We start from the raw sequence: 17,876 nt of genomic DNA, 5'->3' as shown, positions 1-17,876 counted from the left end.
TAAATAATTGTTGAAGTTCTTTACTTTATTTTGGTGTTATGTATCTGTTTAAAAATTAAGTTGTTTCGTTGTTGGTTTGAAAGTTGAATGTAATACCTCAAGTTAAGTCGAAACTTTGGCACTCTGATTTTAATATAAACGTTGGGTAGAATTGGGGTGTTACAACTTTGGCATTATCCTACCCTTATAACCATTAACCTTTTTCCTTAAAGCTGCAAACCTACCTAAAGATAAGACTTAATCCATTCAAGCATTGTAATTATTGGCTTGTCCCTCTGAAGCAGAATAGTTGCATTAAAGGATTCACCCAAATTATTCATCAAGACATCACACTTTGAAAACAAAGAAAATGCATGCTTACACCACTTTGTTTTTGGAATTGCCTCTAACCATTCAAATGCACCATTTCTTAATTCTTTGATTTTCGGTATGTGTTGTTTATGAGCTTCCAGATATGTTTCCTTTGTTGCAGCCATCATGATCAGATCCCTAAAGAGGGTACCCCCCCCCCCCCCACTAAACTTCTATTTAAAATTGGCATAAAAATGTTTCACACAGAACCTATGCTCAAGTGCTGGGTATTGCTCCTCAAACACCTTTACAAGACCTTGCATAAAATAATAAAAACATATATCATATTATGTAAGACATGAATATAATTTACAAAATAGATCAAGAGTTGTACTGGCCTTTTGTTGGTCAGATATGAAACACCACCTTTGTTCGCCAATGTTTTCAAGTAGTAATTGCATGAACCAGCTCCAATTTTCTTTTGATTCAGTTTCTACCACCCCAAATGCAAGTGAAAATAGTGGTCATTAGGATCGCTTCCCACAACTATCAATAGTATCCCACCATACTTATAATTTAGATGACACCCATCTAGTCCAATAAATGGCATGCAAGTAGTTTTCAATGCCTTTTTTGTTCCATCAAAGCACATGTAACATCTTTCAAACCTTGATAATAACCCAGGACCTAGAGATTTAATCTTCATCTTGAAAGTATTTCCTAGAGAAGCCCTCCTTAATTCAGCCCCATATGACCATAGCAAACTATATTGTTTACTAGAATCTCCTTCCACTATCCTTTTAGCCATTTATCTTGCTTTAAAAGCCCTACAAGCAGGAACTTCAGTAGCATATCTAACCCTAACATCAGCAATCAGATCATTCAAGTTCATTTTGTTATTGTTCTTCATCCTATCCACAATCACCTTTGCAACCCAATTAGCCTTTGCACTTTTGTTAAAAAACTCCCTTTCACACTTGTGTTTATCATACACTATTTTAATTCTGAAGGTTGTTGATGTTAAAACTTTAATGCATAGTACAGTTTAGTTGCATTGAGTTTTCTCTTTGCAGACCACCCTAATCACTCCATCATTTTTTCCCATTCTAACTTCCCTCTCATTCAACACATTATGTTCCAATATAGCATTCTTAAACCGCCTTAGTGATGAAAACTTCAGTCCCACCTTGAACTTATAGTGTTTTGTAATCCCATCTCCATCGTGTAACCCAACAAGACTTGGCCTATCATCATCACTATCATCTTCAGTGCCATTATCGAGCTCATCAGTCAAATACTCTTCTTCAATTACATGTTCCTTTCCTGTCTCTAGTGTAATCAAGCTTGGTTTAACCACCTCACTAGAACCACCAATATCATTAGCAGACACATTTGTGGGTAGTCCATCAAATTGTTCATTAAACCCTCATCAAAACCCTCATCAAATAGACTCATCCTTTCTTCTTCATTGTCCTTAAATTTTATATCCTTCACTGACTCATCACTAGAACCATCCTCATTAGTACCCTCATCAACAACCTTTTCACATTGTTTTCCCTTCTTCCTCTTTCTAGCATTCTCCATAAAAGTTGCATCCCCATTACTTGGAATATGCTCTGAGTATATTTCACTATCATATTTGCATTCATGAACAAAGGCTGTAATCTCAAATGCATCACCATCATCCCTAAATGGTTTGAGATCATTTTCTAAAGTACCTTCACAATGCTTCCACCATATTCTAACACTACTGTATTCAAACCCATGATCCATTGCCTTAATTATCTCACAAGCATAAAAAAAGACCAACTATCACTTTCTTATCCATTAAATGCATATACCTCCCCACCCTCATACTTTAGCAAGGGTTCTTTTACAAATGAACCCATTGTGTGAAAAAAGACCTTAAACACAACCATCCCTACATAATGAATGTAAACTAACAGCCAAACATGGACCCAGGAAAAAACCTAAAAATCATTTTCTTAACACACTACCAATGAAATACAAAAATTGTACCAAGGTCAATAAAATAGAATCTAATGAAGAACATGTGGACCTACCTCAGTTTCGTTGTCGAGGGACCATATATAAGCTCATTTGGAAAAGAGGGATGGGATCACAGAAACGCAAGTACGTGAACTGCAACAAAAAAAGTCACATGCAACAATTGATTACAAGTTACTTCAAACTAAAGTGTGAAAACGAAAGTGAATCATGATTTTAACATACCTTTTGCAGCGAAGGGGTGTACTGAAAACGAAAGGGTGAACAAGAAGTGAAAACGAGATAGTGAAAAGGATAGTGTGAATTTAGGGTTTTCCAAAACATTATCATATATCAAATGTGTATCACTTACGTGGATTATGAGCAGTCAGCAACAAAACATCTCAAAACTAAAAATAAATGTCAAATCAGCGTCCACATATGCATCTGTTAACTCAAACTCACGGTAGGAATGAAGACGAAAAATTTTAGGAGGACGATTCATTAAACAAAAATTTTTGGGGGATCAAAAATGAAGTTTAACATTTTAATCCTAATTTATATTTTTAAGAGTCCATTTTATAATTGACAAAAAGATAAAAATAATATTTAAAAAAAACTAAATAATCATAAAAATTCAATTGCACAAAATAAAATTGATAAATTACATAACTCAAATATATTTTAAGAGATTCATCTATATTTTAATTAATAAAAAGAAATATATTTTAATTAATAAAAAGAGATTCTCTATATTTCTATATATTTTAAATAGTCTTAAGTGAATATTAAGAAATGTATATATCTTGTTTAAAATAAATAAATTATTCTAATTGATCACCACAAAACTTTTTTTATCAATTTTTTTAAAAAATATATATATATATTTTTTCAAAACTTAATTCAGTATAGAGGTCTGCTACATTGACACTCAATTTGACTATACCGTATGTATACTGTAAGATTTTTTCAAACCATTTACATGTTAGCACAAAACCCAAAACATAAAGAAAATTATTAAAAAAAAACAAATGTCTATCAAATAGTATATACGGTGTTGGTGCTACATTTTGGCGTAACTCTAACATTCCTGTTAATGATATTTAGACTAATTGGATTGTTAATCTTAGCATGTGAACTTTATAGAGTGTGATACTATTATTAGAGTTTACATGTGTTAGAACATCAGTTTAGTTCTGTATGAGTATTTTTCAATTTCTCCTTTGAATTTTTTGACTTAGTATTCATTTGTAAAAAAGAAAGTAAAATTATGATTACAAGCAACAAATATAAAAAAGAAAGAAGTGATCAAGATGATGATGAAGTATTATACTATTTGCTAATAGCAGCCGGGGCAACAAAATCTGACAGATAACAGAAACCTTTTGAATAAAATATTACAATAGATTGAATTGGATTCAATGAATCACGAAATACTAGCAGCCGCCGGGTCAAAGAAGCTAGGTTAGGTTTTTTTCTCTCTTTTTTGCTTCAACACCTTTTTTTTCCGGATGTCCCCCAAGAGACTTTTGCTTCAACACCTTTGAAAATATGTTCCAGAGCTAAAACTAATTTTCAAAATAATCTTACACCGATAGAGAGTTATAAATAACAATTTATTTTGTATTTTATACTAGTTGTTATTTTGTAATGTTTCTAGAAGTGTCTTACTTTGTTATGATTTTGTTACTTGGAAGGCTAAGATATTCTTAGAATAGTCTAAGGATTGTAGTCCCTATGAATAGACATCAATGAAAATCAATGAAAAAGTTATTTTATTTCTGATTTAAAATTTTATTATATTTCTTATAGATTTGTTGGGGTTTGTTGTTTAATATTATTATTATTATTATTATTATTATTATTATTATTATTATTATTATTATTATTATTATTATTATTATTATTATTAGACTTGATAGAAAATAATGAAGAGTTTATTGTGGTGATTTGGAGTGTTTTTAATTTTATTATGATGGAAATAGTTTGACTTGTAAGGTTAACATTTGAATATTACTCGAATATTTAAATTAGTATGAAAATAAAAAAGTGATATTTGAATGAGAAAAAATTTGAATATATGTGAAGTGACACTTTTTCTTTAAATAGGAGAAATTGTTAGTAATTGCACGTGTGTGGAACGGTGAGAGATGAAGTCAACTGTTCGATTGAACTAGACAGTCAGCATGGCGGCCGCATCAAAGATTATTTGCTTAGTGGAAAGAAATTATCTACATGTTTCACGTTTAGTATGTCTTTGTTTTACCATTGAAACTTTTATTTATGGGTCTTACAGACGACTTGGAACTAGAGTGAGCCTTAATAGTCGATCATTATTGGTTAGTATTGATTGCATTTACTTTTGTATCATGAGCTTGTACACATATCCGTTAAAATATATATTTATTAGGCATTGTATTTATTGGGTTATTTGCATAGTTTGTTTAATATTCTATTGAGTGTGATTTAATTGTGAGACATCATTAAGTATAAGGACGTTATTCTTAAAGTATTTGTAGTCAAATTTTACGGTCACATATGACAACAATGATGCATAAAACTATGATGTAAGTAGATTGATGACGTATCTCACAGGTCAAGAATATGAGATATTAAGTTTTCACATAAGTATAAATATTATGAGTAATATTTATACTAAAAGACAATATTGTAAAGTCAAACATAACCTATCTTACCCATACAATACAACAATAATTGTGTTTCTTATTTTGTATGAAATGCATGAAGTGTCTTATAATGTAAAACGGATAGAGTAAGAGATTAAGAGTATGTTTGAATCAAGTATTTTTATGAAGATAATATTTTGGAAAAATTTTAAATGATTTGATCAAAATTTATTATTTTGATAAAAAAATATAAAAAAATTTAAATAATGTAAATTTATGAAGTGTTTTATTCAAGTTAAATACAAGTAAATTCAAATGACATGAAAAAGTTTAAAAAAAAATCATATACAAAGTGAATGTTAAATTGTTCATTAATTTTTTTTCCAAATTTTACAAAAATAGTCCTCATATTTTATAAAAATAAATAAATTCATCCCCAATATTTTTCAAAAAATTGCAAACAAATCTCATAATAATTTTCAAATTTTAGAACCTAACACGTATGAACCCCTAATAATCAATCCAACATGTATATACCTCAAATAATCAATATCTTTGATCTTTTAAATTTCTTGAATAATTAATTAATTAATTAATTAATTAATTAATATATATATATATATATATATATATATATATATATATATATATATATATATATATATATATATATATATATATATATATATATATATATATATATATATATATATATATATATATATATATATATATATATATATATATATATATATATATATATATATATATATATATATATATATATATATATCGTTGAATGTCAAGATCTATATATAAACCATATAAATCGATTAATCATTTAACTTTTTTTTACCGGACTAATCATTTAATTTAGTTCTCTTATATAAAGAAATTGAGGTAGAGGATAATCAAATAATTAGATAATAAATTAATAATAATTTATGTTTATATTTATTAATAGATTAAAGTTTATAATATTTAAAAAATTATTAAACAAAAAAAAAATACATGTATACAAAATAAAAAGAATAATATAAAACCTCTGGTGGGATATGTGTGGGTGCAGAACAGATATCAACATTCAACACCCTTAATCTGCCCCCGGCTTAAAATTTTAAAGGACACCCACTCCCACACCCAAACCACACCGGGTCATAATGAGATTTCCCGTTCAAAGTCGGGGCATGTTCAGCTTATACATGGCTTGCATGCATGGTGTAATTACAAAGCTTGCATCAAAGTCAAAAATTACAAGTTGGGATCATATGGGCCAGTGGAGGCCCTCTGCTTGTTTCAGGATATACTACATACAGTCACATTTTTACAACGTGCTATACATTATTTGGAAACTTCCATATAAGGCCCCGGGAATTAACTGAAAATTCTTCACTTAAGCTTCCGTCCCTCTGCTGTACTTTTTAGTCTCCATAACAAAGAATCAATGCTTATCTGTTGACTTGACATAAAAATGTTCGCCCTGTGCCGGTGGACTCAGTTTCCTTTTTCACTAAGATTAGCTATAAGCTCTGATTTAGCCTTCTCGAGGGCAGCAGCCAAATTTTCAGGCTTCCTCCCACCAGCCTGAGCAAAATTAGGCCTTCCACCTCCTCCGCCACCACACAATTTTGCTATTTGTCCGATAAATTTACCTGCCTGAATCCCCTGCTTAACCACCCCTGGAGTAAAAGCAGCCACTAGACTAACCTTCCCTTCACCCGGACATGACCCCAGGACAATAGCAGCTGGATCTGCTAACGTTTCCATTAAATATTCAGCGGCACTTTTAAGCGACTCCGCATCAACATCATCCAAGCACTCAACTAGTATCCTGGAAATATTTCCAACAACAATAAATAAAAATGATACATCAACTTAAAGATCATACAATCATTAAATTTCAACCATAATTTTTCTTTCCTATTTCCAAGTCCTACCAATGGACATATATACACAGTTTACTATAAACCCACAGTGAAGGAAAGCTTTCTGTACAATGGCTAGAGGTAATGTTGTGTGATTAACGGGCCAAAGGTTAGAGTCTTGGAATCAGCCTTCAGTAGATGCTAGGAAAGGCTGCCTATAACAGACCCTGAGTGTGAAGGTTTTCCCGGATCCCGCCATAAGAGCTTTATAAACTAGGATTAGATTGCCGTTTTCACACTCACAATGGGTCATAGTCTACCCAGAACCCCATAACGGCAGTAGTTTTACATTCGAAAGACATCCATGTTTTAGTCATGTCTGCAGCATTTAAAGAAAATATACTCAAGGGAATATCAATGATGTGATGCAACACCTCTGCTTATTTGTCAGCAGAGATGAATCCAAAGGGGAGGGGGCAGGCGTGTGGGGAACCTACCCTCATCCCAAGGCAGTCTACTTGTATTTCATGGCCAATCACTCGAGTCGGTATTAATAAGGTTATATTATATGGATAATCATCAGAGTTGTTTGCACTCGGACATAGGGACAGATCGAATCTCTACCATATGGGAGGTTAAAAAAAATTCAATAAGTAAGATTACACAAATACTAATTTATAGTAGTTAAATAACAGAGTATATAATAATATGTAGGGGGGCATCCATTGAAACAGATGGATTTTGGAGCTTTATTAAAATGGTGAAGACCGAAAACTTGTGCTCCTCCAAAGAGTTGATAAAGATCTTGTATTTTGTGGAGTTTCCTCATGCAAAAGCGCATAAGCTATGAGTGAAAAGCTAGAGTTTATGTATATGAAGCATAAAGTTCACTGCCAGAATAAGATTATTGCCTTTCACCTAGGAGGTGGCATTTGCAAATGAGAGAAGGAAGGAGGGCCCATGCCTTCCCCCAGGCCCCATCCAATCTGTTACTACTCAAACAACTTCTGTTTTAGCAGTTCTTGGGCTACCTTCAAGTGCTTAAATTAATTAGGATTAAATTAAATTCGGGTTTCATAGTTTTAACTATTAAAACAATGCCAATCTCTTGAATAATTCTAATTTTTTTCCTAATTACATGAATTCCTTTTTAATATAGAAATAGAGTATCGCAAGACTTATTATATAAAATAAACAACTTTCCCCTTCTTCGCAAGTTATATACAGTAGTATCTATCTTAGAGGCATTAATTTATTTAACATGTTGCTAATGGGGGAGAATGCCCTAGCAACAAATACTACAAGATGGGGAAATATTACCTGTACTGGTTTGAATTCCCCACGAGAAACGCTTTGCTTGCAATAACTGAAGCTTTGTAGACTGCTGCTTTTGCACGCACAGTCGAGTTTTCATTTCTTGCTGCCCGTAACTCCTCTAAAAGGTTTTCTATCCTTGCAGTTACTTCTTCAGGTTTCACCTTCAAAAGTTGATTATAAGTGATTTGAGGAAAGAAATGGTACCAAATGCAGAAAAGGACAAAGTCAACAATGGCAATTGAATTTTTATTTTATTTAAGTCTCATGTTAAAGATTATCATAGAAATAAATAAATACACGCAACAAGGACCCCAGATGTGAGCATGAAAAAAGGCAGAAAGTTCCATTATTATCTTCAATATTTAATCCCTAACGAAACAAACTAGAAAATATTTATAAAGCGTGAAAGTAATGAAAGTATCCCAGTATATATTTCAATAGCATGCGGGAAACTTTATCCAATTATGATTGAATCTCATCTTGTACAAAATATAATTGTTTGTAGCTCAACCCTAATTCTGTTTTGTACAAAATATAATTGTTTTTCACTCAACCCTAATTCTGCTTTGTACTCGGTCCTAATTTAGTTGCTTGACTCATTGATATTGACAGAATAACAAAAATTTTGAACTATGGTGCATGTAGATGAAAATGAATATTAATTGGTTCTCCTGGAAAAATTGTAATTTTTAAATCTTAGGGAAAAGTTAAAAACTAAGATCTTGAACATACTTTGAGAGTTGAACATAACTGTTTCAGATAAGAATCCCGGGCATTGACATATTCAATGAAAGCTTCCCCAGCTACAGCTTCTATGCGCCTGACACCAGATGCAATACCCTGCTCTGAAATTATTTTAAAACCACGAATTTCAGAGGTATTACTGACATGAGTTCCACCACAAAGTTCCATCGATACTCCAGGAACCTCCACAACACGTACCTGCAGGACACCAATTTTGACAACAAGAAACAGCATAAGCATCATATCAGCAGGATAAATACTAGTATTTATATATATTGTATTTTCTATATTCATAGTATTTTCCCTGATTAATGAGAAGTTTTTCATATAATTTAAAATACATGTCTAGGATATGAAACATATAGACTCTCATTGGTAACTTTGATCCACTAACTTATAGCGGATTTGAATAGCTTATTATAGTGGATTTAATAAACAAGAGTTGTGTGGTAAAATAACACATCTCACTAGTTTATAGCATTTGATATGCTATTTGTACAGTTTCAGTGTTCTACAAAGCTGGATGCTCTTAAAATGTTTTCAGAATACAATATATTACTATAGCATATATTTTTCACTACTGCAGTCCATGAATAGGTGCTGGTGCACGTGACAGGGAGAGGAATAACTATCGGTGCATCTGAAATGGCAATGTAACTGAAATCTACCAATGGTAGTACTGATGACAGAATTTGGATCCGAAGACTTGATAATTCCGGAAAATTACTTGCAAACCATCCCTGAAGGTCAAAGTTCTGACCTCTTTTGAAGTACACACTTTGTGTATGTGTAACCTAAATACTTAGAACTACCAAAACAGAAGCAAGCTAATAGAATTTCAAAGTTAAATATCAAAAGTGTCTAGTAAATCCAACCTCTTCACCATACTTTTCTCCAAACATTGCAATTGCTCCTTCTCTTTTTGCATCAGCAATGGGCATCACTTTGGTCTGAAGGAGAACCGCATCCTCAACCCATCCGTTGATTAGCACTTCAATTTCTACAAGCTCGCTGTCAAGAAGTGGACGGTGGAAGTTGAAATCAAACCTGAGACGATCAAAAGCCACCAAAGAACCAGCTTGAGAGGTTTCCTGACCAATGACTTTTTTAAGTGCAGCTTGTAGTAAATGAGTAGCAGTATGATGAACCTGCAAAGCACCCATTACATTACATTCACTGTAATATTGAACAACTTGTAGGCTTGGAATTTAAAAATATGCATGACTACAATGATGCAAGGATTTGTCTTTATCAAATTTTAATACGACGGAAGATTCACCAAACAAAAATGACGAGGTCCACAGTTTTTGTACCTGAGCTCGTTGCCTCAACTTAACATTTACTGTTGCCTCCACTTGTTTGCCAACCTCTACAACACCCTTATGGACTGTGCCCTTGTGAACAAATATATTACCAAAAGACTTCTGAACATCAATTATCTCCACAACAGCTTTAGGTTGATTCTCGCCCTCTGAAATATATAGAAAACCATGATCTCCAATTTGTCCTCCTGATTCAGCATAAAATGGAGTCTTGTTCAGCAAAATTTCTACATTACTCCCTTCACTAACACGTACAGCTGGATCACCATTTACCACTAGGCTTGCTATGATTGCTTTACAATAAAGACTATCATATCCAATAAATTCAGTGTCAGGTACATTGTCTGCAATACTTGTCCCACTTCCAATGGCAAGCTTGACAGTATTGTGTGCGGCTTGAGACTGCCGCCTTTGCTTCTCCATCTCAATATCAAAACCATTCATGTCAATACTCACACCACGTTCTTCAGCCACTTCTTTTGTTATTTCCATTGGGAAACCATAAGTATCGTACAAAATAAACACATCTTCACCAGCCAAGCAAGGTACAGTTCCATTTCTTTCAGCACTTGATATAGCATCCGCAAGCTTCTCCTCAAGCAACTTTTCTCCTCTTTCAAGCGTCTGAACAAATCGAAGCTCTTCTCTCTTCAACTCCTCAAGGATACGGGGTGCTCTGTTCTTCACATCAGCATCTATGTGTGTACTTAATTCTACTACTTTCTCGGCAATAATAGGTAAAAATGCTCCTTCAAGATCTCCTCTACCATCACCTTTTATACCAAGCAACCTGCTTGTGCGAACAACCCTTCTAATAAGCCGTCGAACAACATAACCTCTCCCCACATTTGATGGGACAACACCATCAGAGATGAGAAACACAATTGCACGCATGTGATCTCCTACAATCTAAAGGGGAAAAAATAACATATACTAAAAGTTATCAGAAAGGCGGATTGAAATGAAATTATTTAAAATTGTACTGCAACTTGTATGAAGATAGTCATACTTACTTTCAGATACCTCTTGGTCTGATCATCAGAAATTCCATATGAAACATTAGCTAATTCAGATGCCTTCTCTATAATGGGGAGAATCAAGTCAGTTTCATAGTTGTTTGGAACCTGCAGTGAACACTTAATAAATATAAAAAGTACTTAAGGAGCAAATGAAAATGATAGTAGTGTGAGTAATGTTTTATTCACACCTTTTTTCCTTGCCCCATTTTTTTTCAACATACATGTGGGGGTGTAAGGTAGGGAGCAAGAAAAACTGGTGAAGAAATACCATAGTTCTAGTTAAAGTTTCCTAGAAACACTTGTAAAATTACAAATGGTCACTTGAACAGCAATTAAAATGAATGCAATACCTTTTGAAGAATGCGAGCCATGCGCTCGAGACCGAGGCCAGTATCTATGTTCATCTGCTTTAGTGGCTCAAGAGAACCATCGTCTTTTTTGTTGTATTGCATGAATACTAGATTGTAGAACTCTATAAACCGTGTATCATCATTAAGATCCTGCCTCCATCCCCATCCCACAAAATGTAAAACATTGTCATTGAAGTGATTTGGAATAACTCAAATTCTAAGTGTATGATACTTACGGCATCATCATATCCCTTCTCAGGATGGAAATCATAATAAATTTCTGAGCATGGACCACATGGACCTGTGGCTCCACTGGTCCAAAAATTGTCATCTTCGCCCAACCTCTTTATTCGCTCAACGGGGACACCAACCTGCAGAGAAATGTTGAATTAAAAGAAGGAAATGTGATGTAAGGAAATAAGAGGAAGGGCAAATTTAGGTAACCTGTTGAGACCAGAAGTGAAAAGTTTCATCATCATCTTGATAAACACTAATCCATAATCTCTCTGGAGGCAAACCAAACCTAAAAAGTAAATGGAAGAGATGAAAAAATTATATAGAAAGAGAAAGAAGCATGAAAAGGAAATGAGAGTAAGGGATGATACTAACTCAACAGTAGATAGGTCCCATGCCCATTGAATAGCTTGTGTTTTAAAGTAATCACCAAAGCTAAAGTTTCCAAGCATCTCAAAGAAGGTATGATGTCGTGAGGTTTGGCCGACGTTGTTGATATCATTAGTACGAATGCACCTTTGTGCAGTAGTAGCACGAGGGACTTGTCTAGGAAGTTTTCCAAGGAAGATAGGCTTAAATTGAAGCATTCCAGCGATAGTGAGAAGAACAGTGGGATCATCTGGGACTAGAGAAGCACTAGGAAGGACCTTGTGAGCACGGGAGGCATAAAAATTTAGAAATCTTTGGCGTATGGAATCTCCACTGACAGAATTATCATTCCCAGGTGCAACCACGGTGAGTTGTTCGCCTTGAGGCTGGGAATGCGATGATGGCGTAGATAAGGGAAAACGACGACGACGAGGAGATAGTTGGAGTTGTTTGAGAGAAATAAATCCTGATTATTACAATAGTAAGAATGATTAGTAATGTTGAGTACAAGTAAAGTAATTAGTTAATGGAAGAGGAGAGTGAGTAAATACCGGTGGAGGTGGAGGTGAAATTGGAAGTAGAAATGGGTATGGCATGTTTTGGAAGCGGCAATGGGCGGAGGAGGCGTGGGAGTGGAACTGCTAAACCTTCCATGCCGATTGATTAATTACTCAAGGAATCAACGGATAACCATATCTTCTTCTTTCTGCTTCTTCACTTATGAGTTTTCCCTCCTCACTCACCCTCGCCACATGTTCCTCCCCCATCCTAATCATCTCACTATCACTAACTTGCCAATTCACCATATTATTTTATTTTATTTTTATATTTCTTGCTTTATCCTTCCCATTTTATATATTACTCCGTTAGTTTAAAATATATTAAGAATATAAATAAAAATCAATTATTATATTCTATAGTTACCTATCTCTTTAATTTTTTAGAAAAATGGGTTTATTTCATCATTAAAATTTATTAGTAATTACAAGTTATTAGTAACAACTCTTTATCTCATCCTTAAAATTTATTTGAAACTAAATTCTTTTTCATTTCAATCATCCTATTCGTGGATTAATTTAGTCCATCCATACATATGTTACACTTTTACCATTTTAATTTTATAAATTATTTTTAGCTTAAATCCTTATCATACATAAACTAATTTGAACGACAATCAAATATTTTAAAGACTAACGTGAGTTATTAAATTAGTTTAAAGTTATAATTGTGGCGGGTAAAGTATACATGAAACAATTGTAAGATAATAGCTTATCAAAAAAAAATTGTAAGATAATATTAATGTATAAATTTAACGGAAACTTCCATCGAAATGTTGCAACCGGTAATTCCTCAATTATGAATTTAACTGAAAAATTATATAATTATAAAATATTTTACTGACTTAATTGAGCCACATACAGATTCCTTAAGCTCTTTGACAGAAGAAGGTAATGGAAAAAAATAATCGAATGTTGGAGTACATTAAGTAACAGATACAGATTGACTTCATTTTTATAGAATAGTCAAAAAATTGTAAAACTTGCTGAACCCAGAGAATGCCAAAGCCATTTTCTGCCAATGAAGGATCTGAATGCTATAGGCCTTGAAATGGTGACAAAGGGGACTACGGTCCGGAAGAAGGGTAAAAAAACAATGCAAAAGGTGAATGATGTTATCGTGCACTGCAGAAGAAGAAGGAAGGGTAAAAAAAAAAAACCAATGCAAAAGGTGAATGATGTTCTGTTAAAAAATGCTGTGCACAATGATCTTTTGTGGAGCACCCTAGACAATAACTATTAATCAAAACAAAATACACTAATTATCTGATTAAAGAAACCCTGAAAAATTACTTACATCTCAGGTATCCCTTCATTGATCTCTCAAACACTCAGTATTATTTATATACATTAAACCAATTGAACCATGGTGGATAAATAGTTTCCTTGCCCCTATCAAATGCCACCACTCTTAACAGTATCCATTCTTAACAATCAAGCCAAGACAAAATTCATACATCAAAGATGAAATTTATGCATCACAAGACCCCATTCTTCCCAGCAAATATTTCCCCTACACCTAAATCCTCAATGTTCTACTTCTACCTGGTTTCCTACTCCTTTTACTTCAAATTCCTCGGTTTGTTTTGTATCAAAACAGCAGGGGGCTACAAAACAGTCTAAACTTGAAAAGTCAAATGCACAAAATAAAAATGGTCGAAGTTGAGGGAACTCACACTCTGCAGAGCAAACCACCTGGTGATTTCCATTAGAACACTTCCACATACACATTAAGTGTGCTATTTCCGGCTTTCATGGTATGCTGTGTTAATTTGATTTGCTATAAACTTATCCTAACATCCAAGTCTTGTGCAATCAAATACTCACGCCACACCTAATAGCTATCTATCAGACAATCCTTACATTTAAGTTTTTCAAAGATCAAATCAAATAGATACACTAGCGGCAGATATAAATAGTTAGTAACTCCAATTATATTTCCAAAAACTGTATTAACAAGTTGATCATCCTCGGTAGTTGATGGTTGTATTCATTGAAAGAATAGTGGGTTAAACAAACAAGTGTACAAGTATACCCTCAAAAGAATATTGAATGTATTCAAGATTTAGGAGCAGTTGATAAAAGAAAGAGTACATACAACCTCAAAGCTTATTTGTTGTAGCAGGAGCAACATGAAAAAGAAATCCCATGACAACAATGTTTGTAATAATATACAGCAACTGAAACTCATACACTGCTTACACAGGTTCGATACCAAAAAGAAAGGTGACAAAGAAGCCTATAATGAGTTAATGACAACTTAATCATCAATTTGAGATGGAAATGCTATGCAAATGGCCGATGAAAGCTGTCAGTTACAGGCCTGCCACGGTAGATCATTTCATTCATTCATTCAATCAGCATTCTGCCAATTAAAAGAAACAAATTTGTAAGATAAATAAACAAACAATCGTGTAAAAACTAAATATAAAATTTTGAGGTGGTGATGACTGACTTGATTAAGAGGATTATCAGGAGATTTCTTCCAAAGCTTCCAAATCATATCCTTGTATTGTGTGTAAGTAAGTCCCGGTTTCTCTTGCTTCAATATCGGAAGTTCTGCTTCTTCAAATGCCTGATAAATCAATGAAATCAAAATTAGGGTTCGATTAAGAATTTAAAATATGAAGAATAGGAGTAAATGATACCTTGAAGGAAGCCTTGAGGCGTTTCTCGGGATGCCTGTCGACGGGTAAGTTGTTATCGATGCTCATCTGAGCGATGGCTTCGTCAAGAGTACTAGCTTCAATTATGGAATCATCGCGATTCGTGTTTGAAACAAGCACCACTCTCTCGTACTCCTCCTCCCCGGCCGTGCGCTTATTGGCTTCCGCCGCCTTCTTCTGAGCCAAGGCCTGCTCCTCCTCGCGACGCTTCCTCAGCTCCGCCTCCGTCACTTTCGGTACAGGGATCGACACCCTGTTTGCCTTCTTGTCCGGTTTTTTAATCATCTTCTCCAGCTCTTTCTCCTCCAGCTCCGCCAATCGACGAACCTCCGCTCGCTTGGCCGCCGCCTCGGCCTTCTTATCTGCTTCTTCCTCCCTCTTCTTGGCGGCGCGTGGCTTTGAACTCTCAGCCTCTCGCCAGTATTGCTCCTCCTTCTCTCGAGTCTCCCGGTCCTTTTTCTCCGTTTCAGCGGCGCTTTTGCGGGCCCTTGCGACCTCCGCCTTAGAATTGACACCCATCTTTTTCGGCATCTTAATGCCTAGTGTAGTAGGGTTTGGGTGGTGAATTCGTATTTTCTTTTGCTTCTGCAACTGCACTCACAATTACGATTACAAGCGGTGAAATGGAAGAAAGAAACTGTCCACGCGTTCATCGCACGCATTTTTCTTCTTCAATCCAACCCAAATGATCCATGGGCTTCGCCCCGCTCCATCACTATTGCCCACTAACCCTTTGTCATCACTAATTTAACAAATAATTATTTCATGTAATCAAATTAATAAAAAGTATAATGTGTATTTTATTGAGGTTAACAAAAATTATATACTATCACATGGATATTTAAAAAAATATTGTATTTGTGTCTTTCTCCTGCTAGGACAGAGGGATTCAACGGTTTTTTAGGTGTTTAATAAATATTTGTGGTTATAGTTTGTTTATGTGACGTGAGAGATTTTGTATATATAGTTGTTTCTTGTGTATAAGCGTATAAGAGGGTGTGAAGTGCACATGTTAAGATCCATCTTTTCGCCTGTTAAGGGTGAGGTATTTATAGAGACTCTCTTGGGCATGGGTTGTAAAGTTGGTGGGAGATTATGCCCTAACTCCATGAAGAAGGAAGTGGTCAAGAGAAGACTTAATCTACCTAGAATCACGGAGGAATTGGTTCCTCCTTTGACTGACCCTTTAAATATCTTAACCTAAGTCGAATAGGGGGACTTATCCCTTCATTGGGCTCCCAAGTGCTAGCCTCAAGGAGGCCATCGCCCCTTCTTTGGGATATCATGTGCTAGTCTTGGGGCGGCCATTTATTAGGCTACCATGTGTTAGTGTTAGGGGAGGCTCTCACCCCTTCTTTGAAATATCATGTGTTAGTCTTGGGGCGGACATTTATGGGCTACGGTGTGTTAGTCTTAAGGGAGATTTACGCCTCTTTTTTAGGCTATCAGGTGCTAGCTCTGGGAGATCATTTCTGGGCTACCATGTGCTAACCCTAGGGGAGGCTCCCGCCCCTTCTTTAGGCTATCGGGTGTTATCCCTATGACGACCACTTTTGGGCTACCAAGTGTTAACCCTGGAGAGTAGGGTTTTGTCTCTTCTTTGGGCTATCAGGTGCTAGCCTTGGAGCGACTATTTTTGAGCTACCACGTGCTAGTCTTAGGGGAGCCTCCCGCCCCTTCTTTGGGATATCATGTGCTAGTCTTGGGGCGGTAATTTTTTGGCTACGGTGTGCTAGTCTTATGGGAGGTTTGTGCCCCTTTTTTGGGCTGTCATGTGCTAGCCCTGGGGAGACCATTTCTTGGCTACCATGTGCTAAACCTATGGGGAGGCTCCCGCCCCTTCCTTGGGTTATTGGGTGCTAGCCCTAGAGGAGACTCCCCTTTCTTTGGGTGCTAGCCCCATTTTGGGTGCCCAAAAGTTTTAGCAAGAAAAAAAATTTGGTTGTAATGGTCTTTAGGGTTGTAATGGTCTTTGTTTACATTTAGTAAAAAAATTTAAACCAATAAAAAAACTATATTAATTTTTAAATGTATCCAATAAAGCCTAGTAACACTTTGGTTTTTTTATTACAACACAATGTTATTTTTTATCCAATAGCCTTTTTAGCTAGATCACTACCCTAGAGAAGCCCAATAAAGTTTGAGCGAAAACCTCGTAGAGTAAAACCCAAACCCAAAGCATTGTTTTCGGGATCTAACAAGCACACCTTAGTTAGGTGACATCAATATCCAAATATCAAATTCATATATACATGTTCTCCTATGCAATTACATTTGCATATACAAATCAAGTGGGAAGATCAAAAAGGGGGGAAGGGCATGATTAGTCTCTGAGCAAGACAACTTTTCCATCTTCAACTATCAGTCTGACCGAACTAGGCGATAAAGTTTCTCAAAAGAGCCAGACATAGGAGCAAGGTCGACATCAGTCGCTTTATTTAGTATTTGAGCCAAAGAGATATCCTCAAGGCGCGAATTCTCAAGATCTCCTTGAACGGTTCAAAGGGACAGCTTTGTCGTGCTTAGTGA

General features: G+C 35.0%; 2 protein-coding genes across 2 annotated transcripts; both read right to left on the bottom strand.

Moving 5' to 3' along the window:
- Nucleotides 1-6,057: 6,057 nt before the first annotated feature.
- LOC131660508 (alanine--tRNA ligase, chloroplastic/mitochondrial) lies at nucleotides 6,058-12,899 on the bottom strand. Its single transcript, XM_058929752.1, has 11 exons — nucleotides 12,676-12,899; nucleotides 12,131-12,590; nucleotides 11,966-12,044; nucleotides 11,758-11,892; nucleotides 11,522-11,671; nucleotides 11,166-11,276; nucleotides 10,144-11,061; nucleotides 9,706-9,978; nucleotides 8,819-9,028; nucleotides 8,090-8,247; nucleotides 6,058-6,735 (listed from the first exon to the last, which is right to left on the bottom strand). Exons 1-11 carry the CDS (start codon nucleotides 12,776-12,778, stop codon nucleotides 6,399-6,401), a joined length of 2,934 nt encoding a protein of 977 aa, XP_058785735.1. The 5' UTR covers nucleotides 12,779-12,899; the 3' UTR covers nucleotides 6,058-6,398.
- Nucleotides 12,900-14,713: 1,814 nt separating this feature from the next.
- Nucleotides 14,714-15,989, bottom strand: LOC131660509 (uncharacterized). Its single transcript, XM_058929753.1, has 3 exons — nucleotides 15,330-15,989; nucleotides 15,137-15,256; nucleotides 14,714-15,046 (listed from the first exon to the last, which is right to left on the bottom strand). Exons 1-3 carry the CDS (start codon nucleotides 15,876-15,878, stop codon nucleotides 15,035-15,037), a joined length of 681 nt encoding a protein of 226 aa, XP_058785736.1. The 5' UTR covers nucleotides 15,879-15,989; the 3' UTR covers nucleotides 14,714-15,034.
- Between the last annotated feature and the right edge of the window lie 1,887 nt (nucleotides 15,990-17,876).

The sequence above is a fragment of the Vicia villosa genome, linkage group LG3 (genome assembly GCF_029867415.1).
Source record: "Vicia villosa cultivar HV-30 ecotype Madison, WI linkage group LG3, Vvil1.0, whole genome shotgun sequence".
Lineage (NCBI taxonomy): Eukaryota > Viridiplantae > Streptophyta > Magnoliopsida > Fabales > Fabaceae > Vicia > Vicia villosa.
Note: the sequence above shows the minus strand (reverse complement) of the source record. Positions and strands in the feature narration are given on the sequence as shown.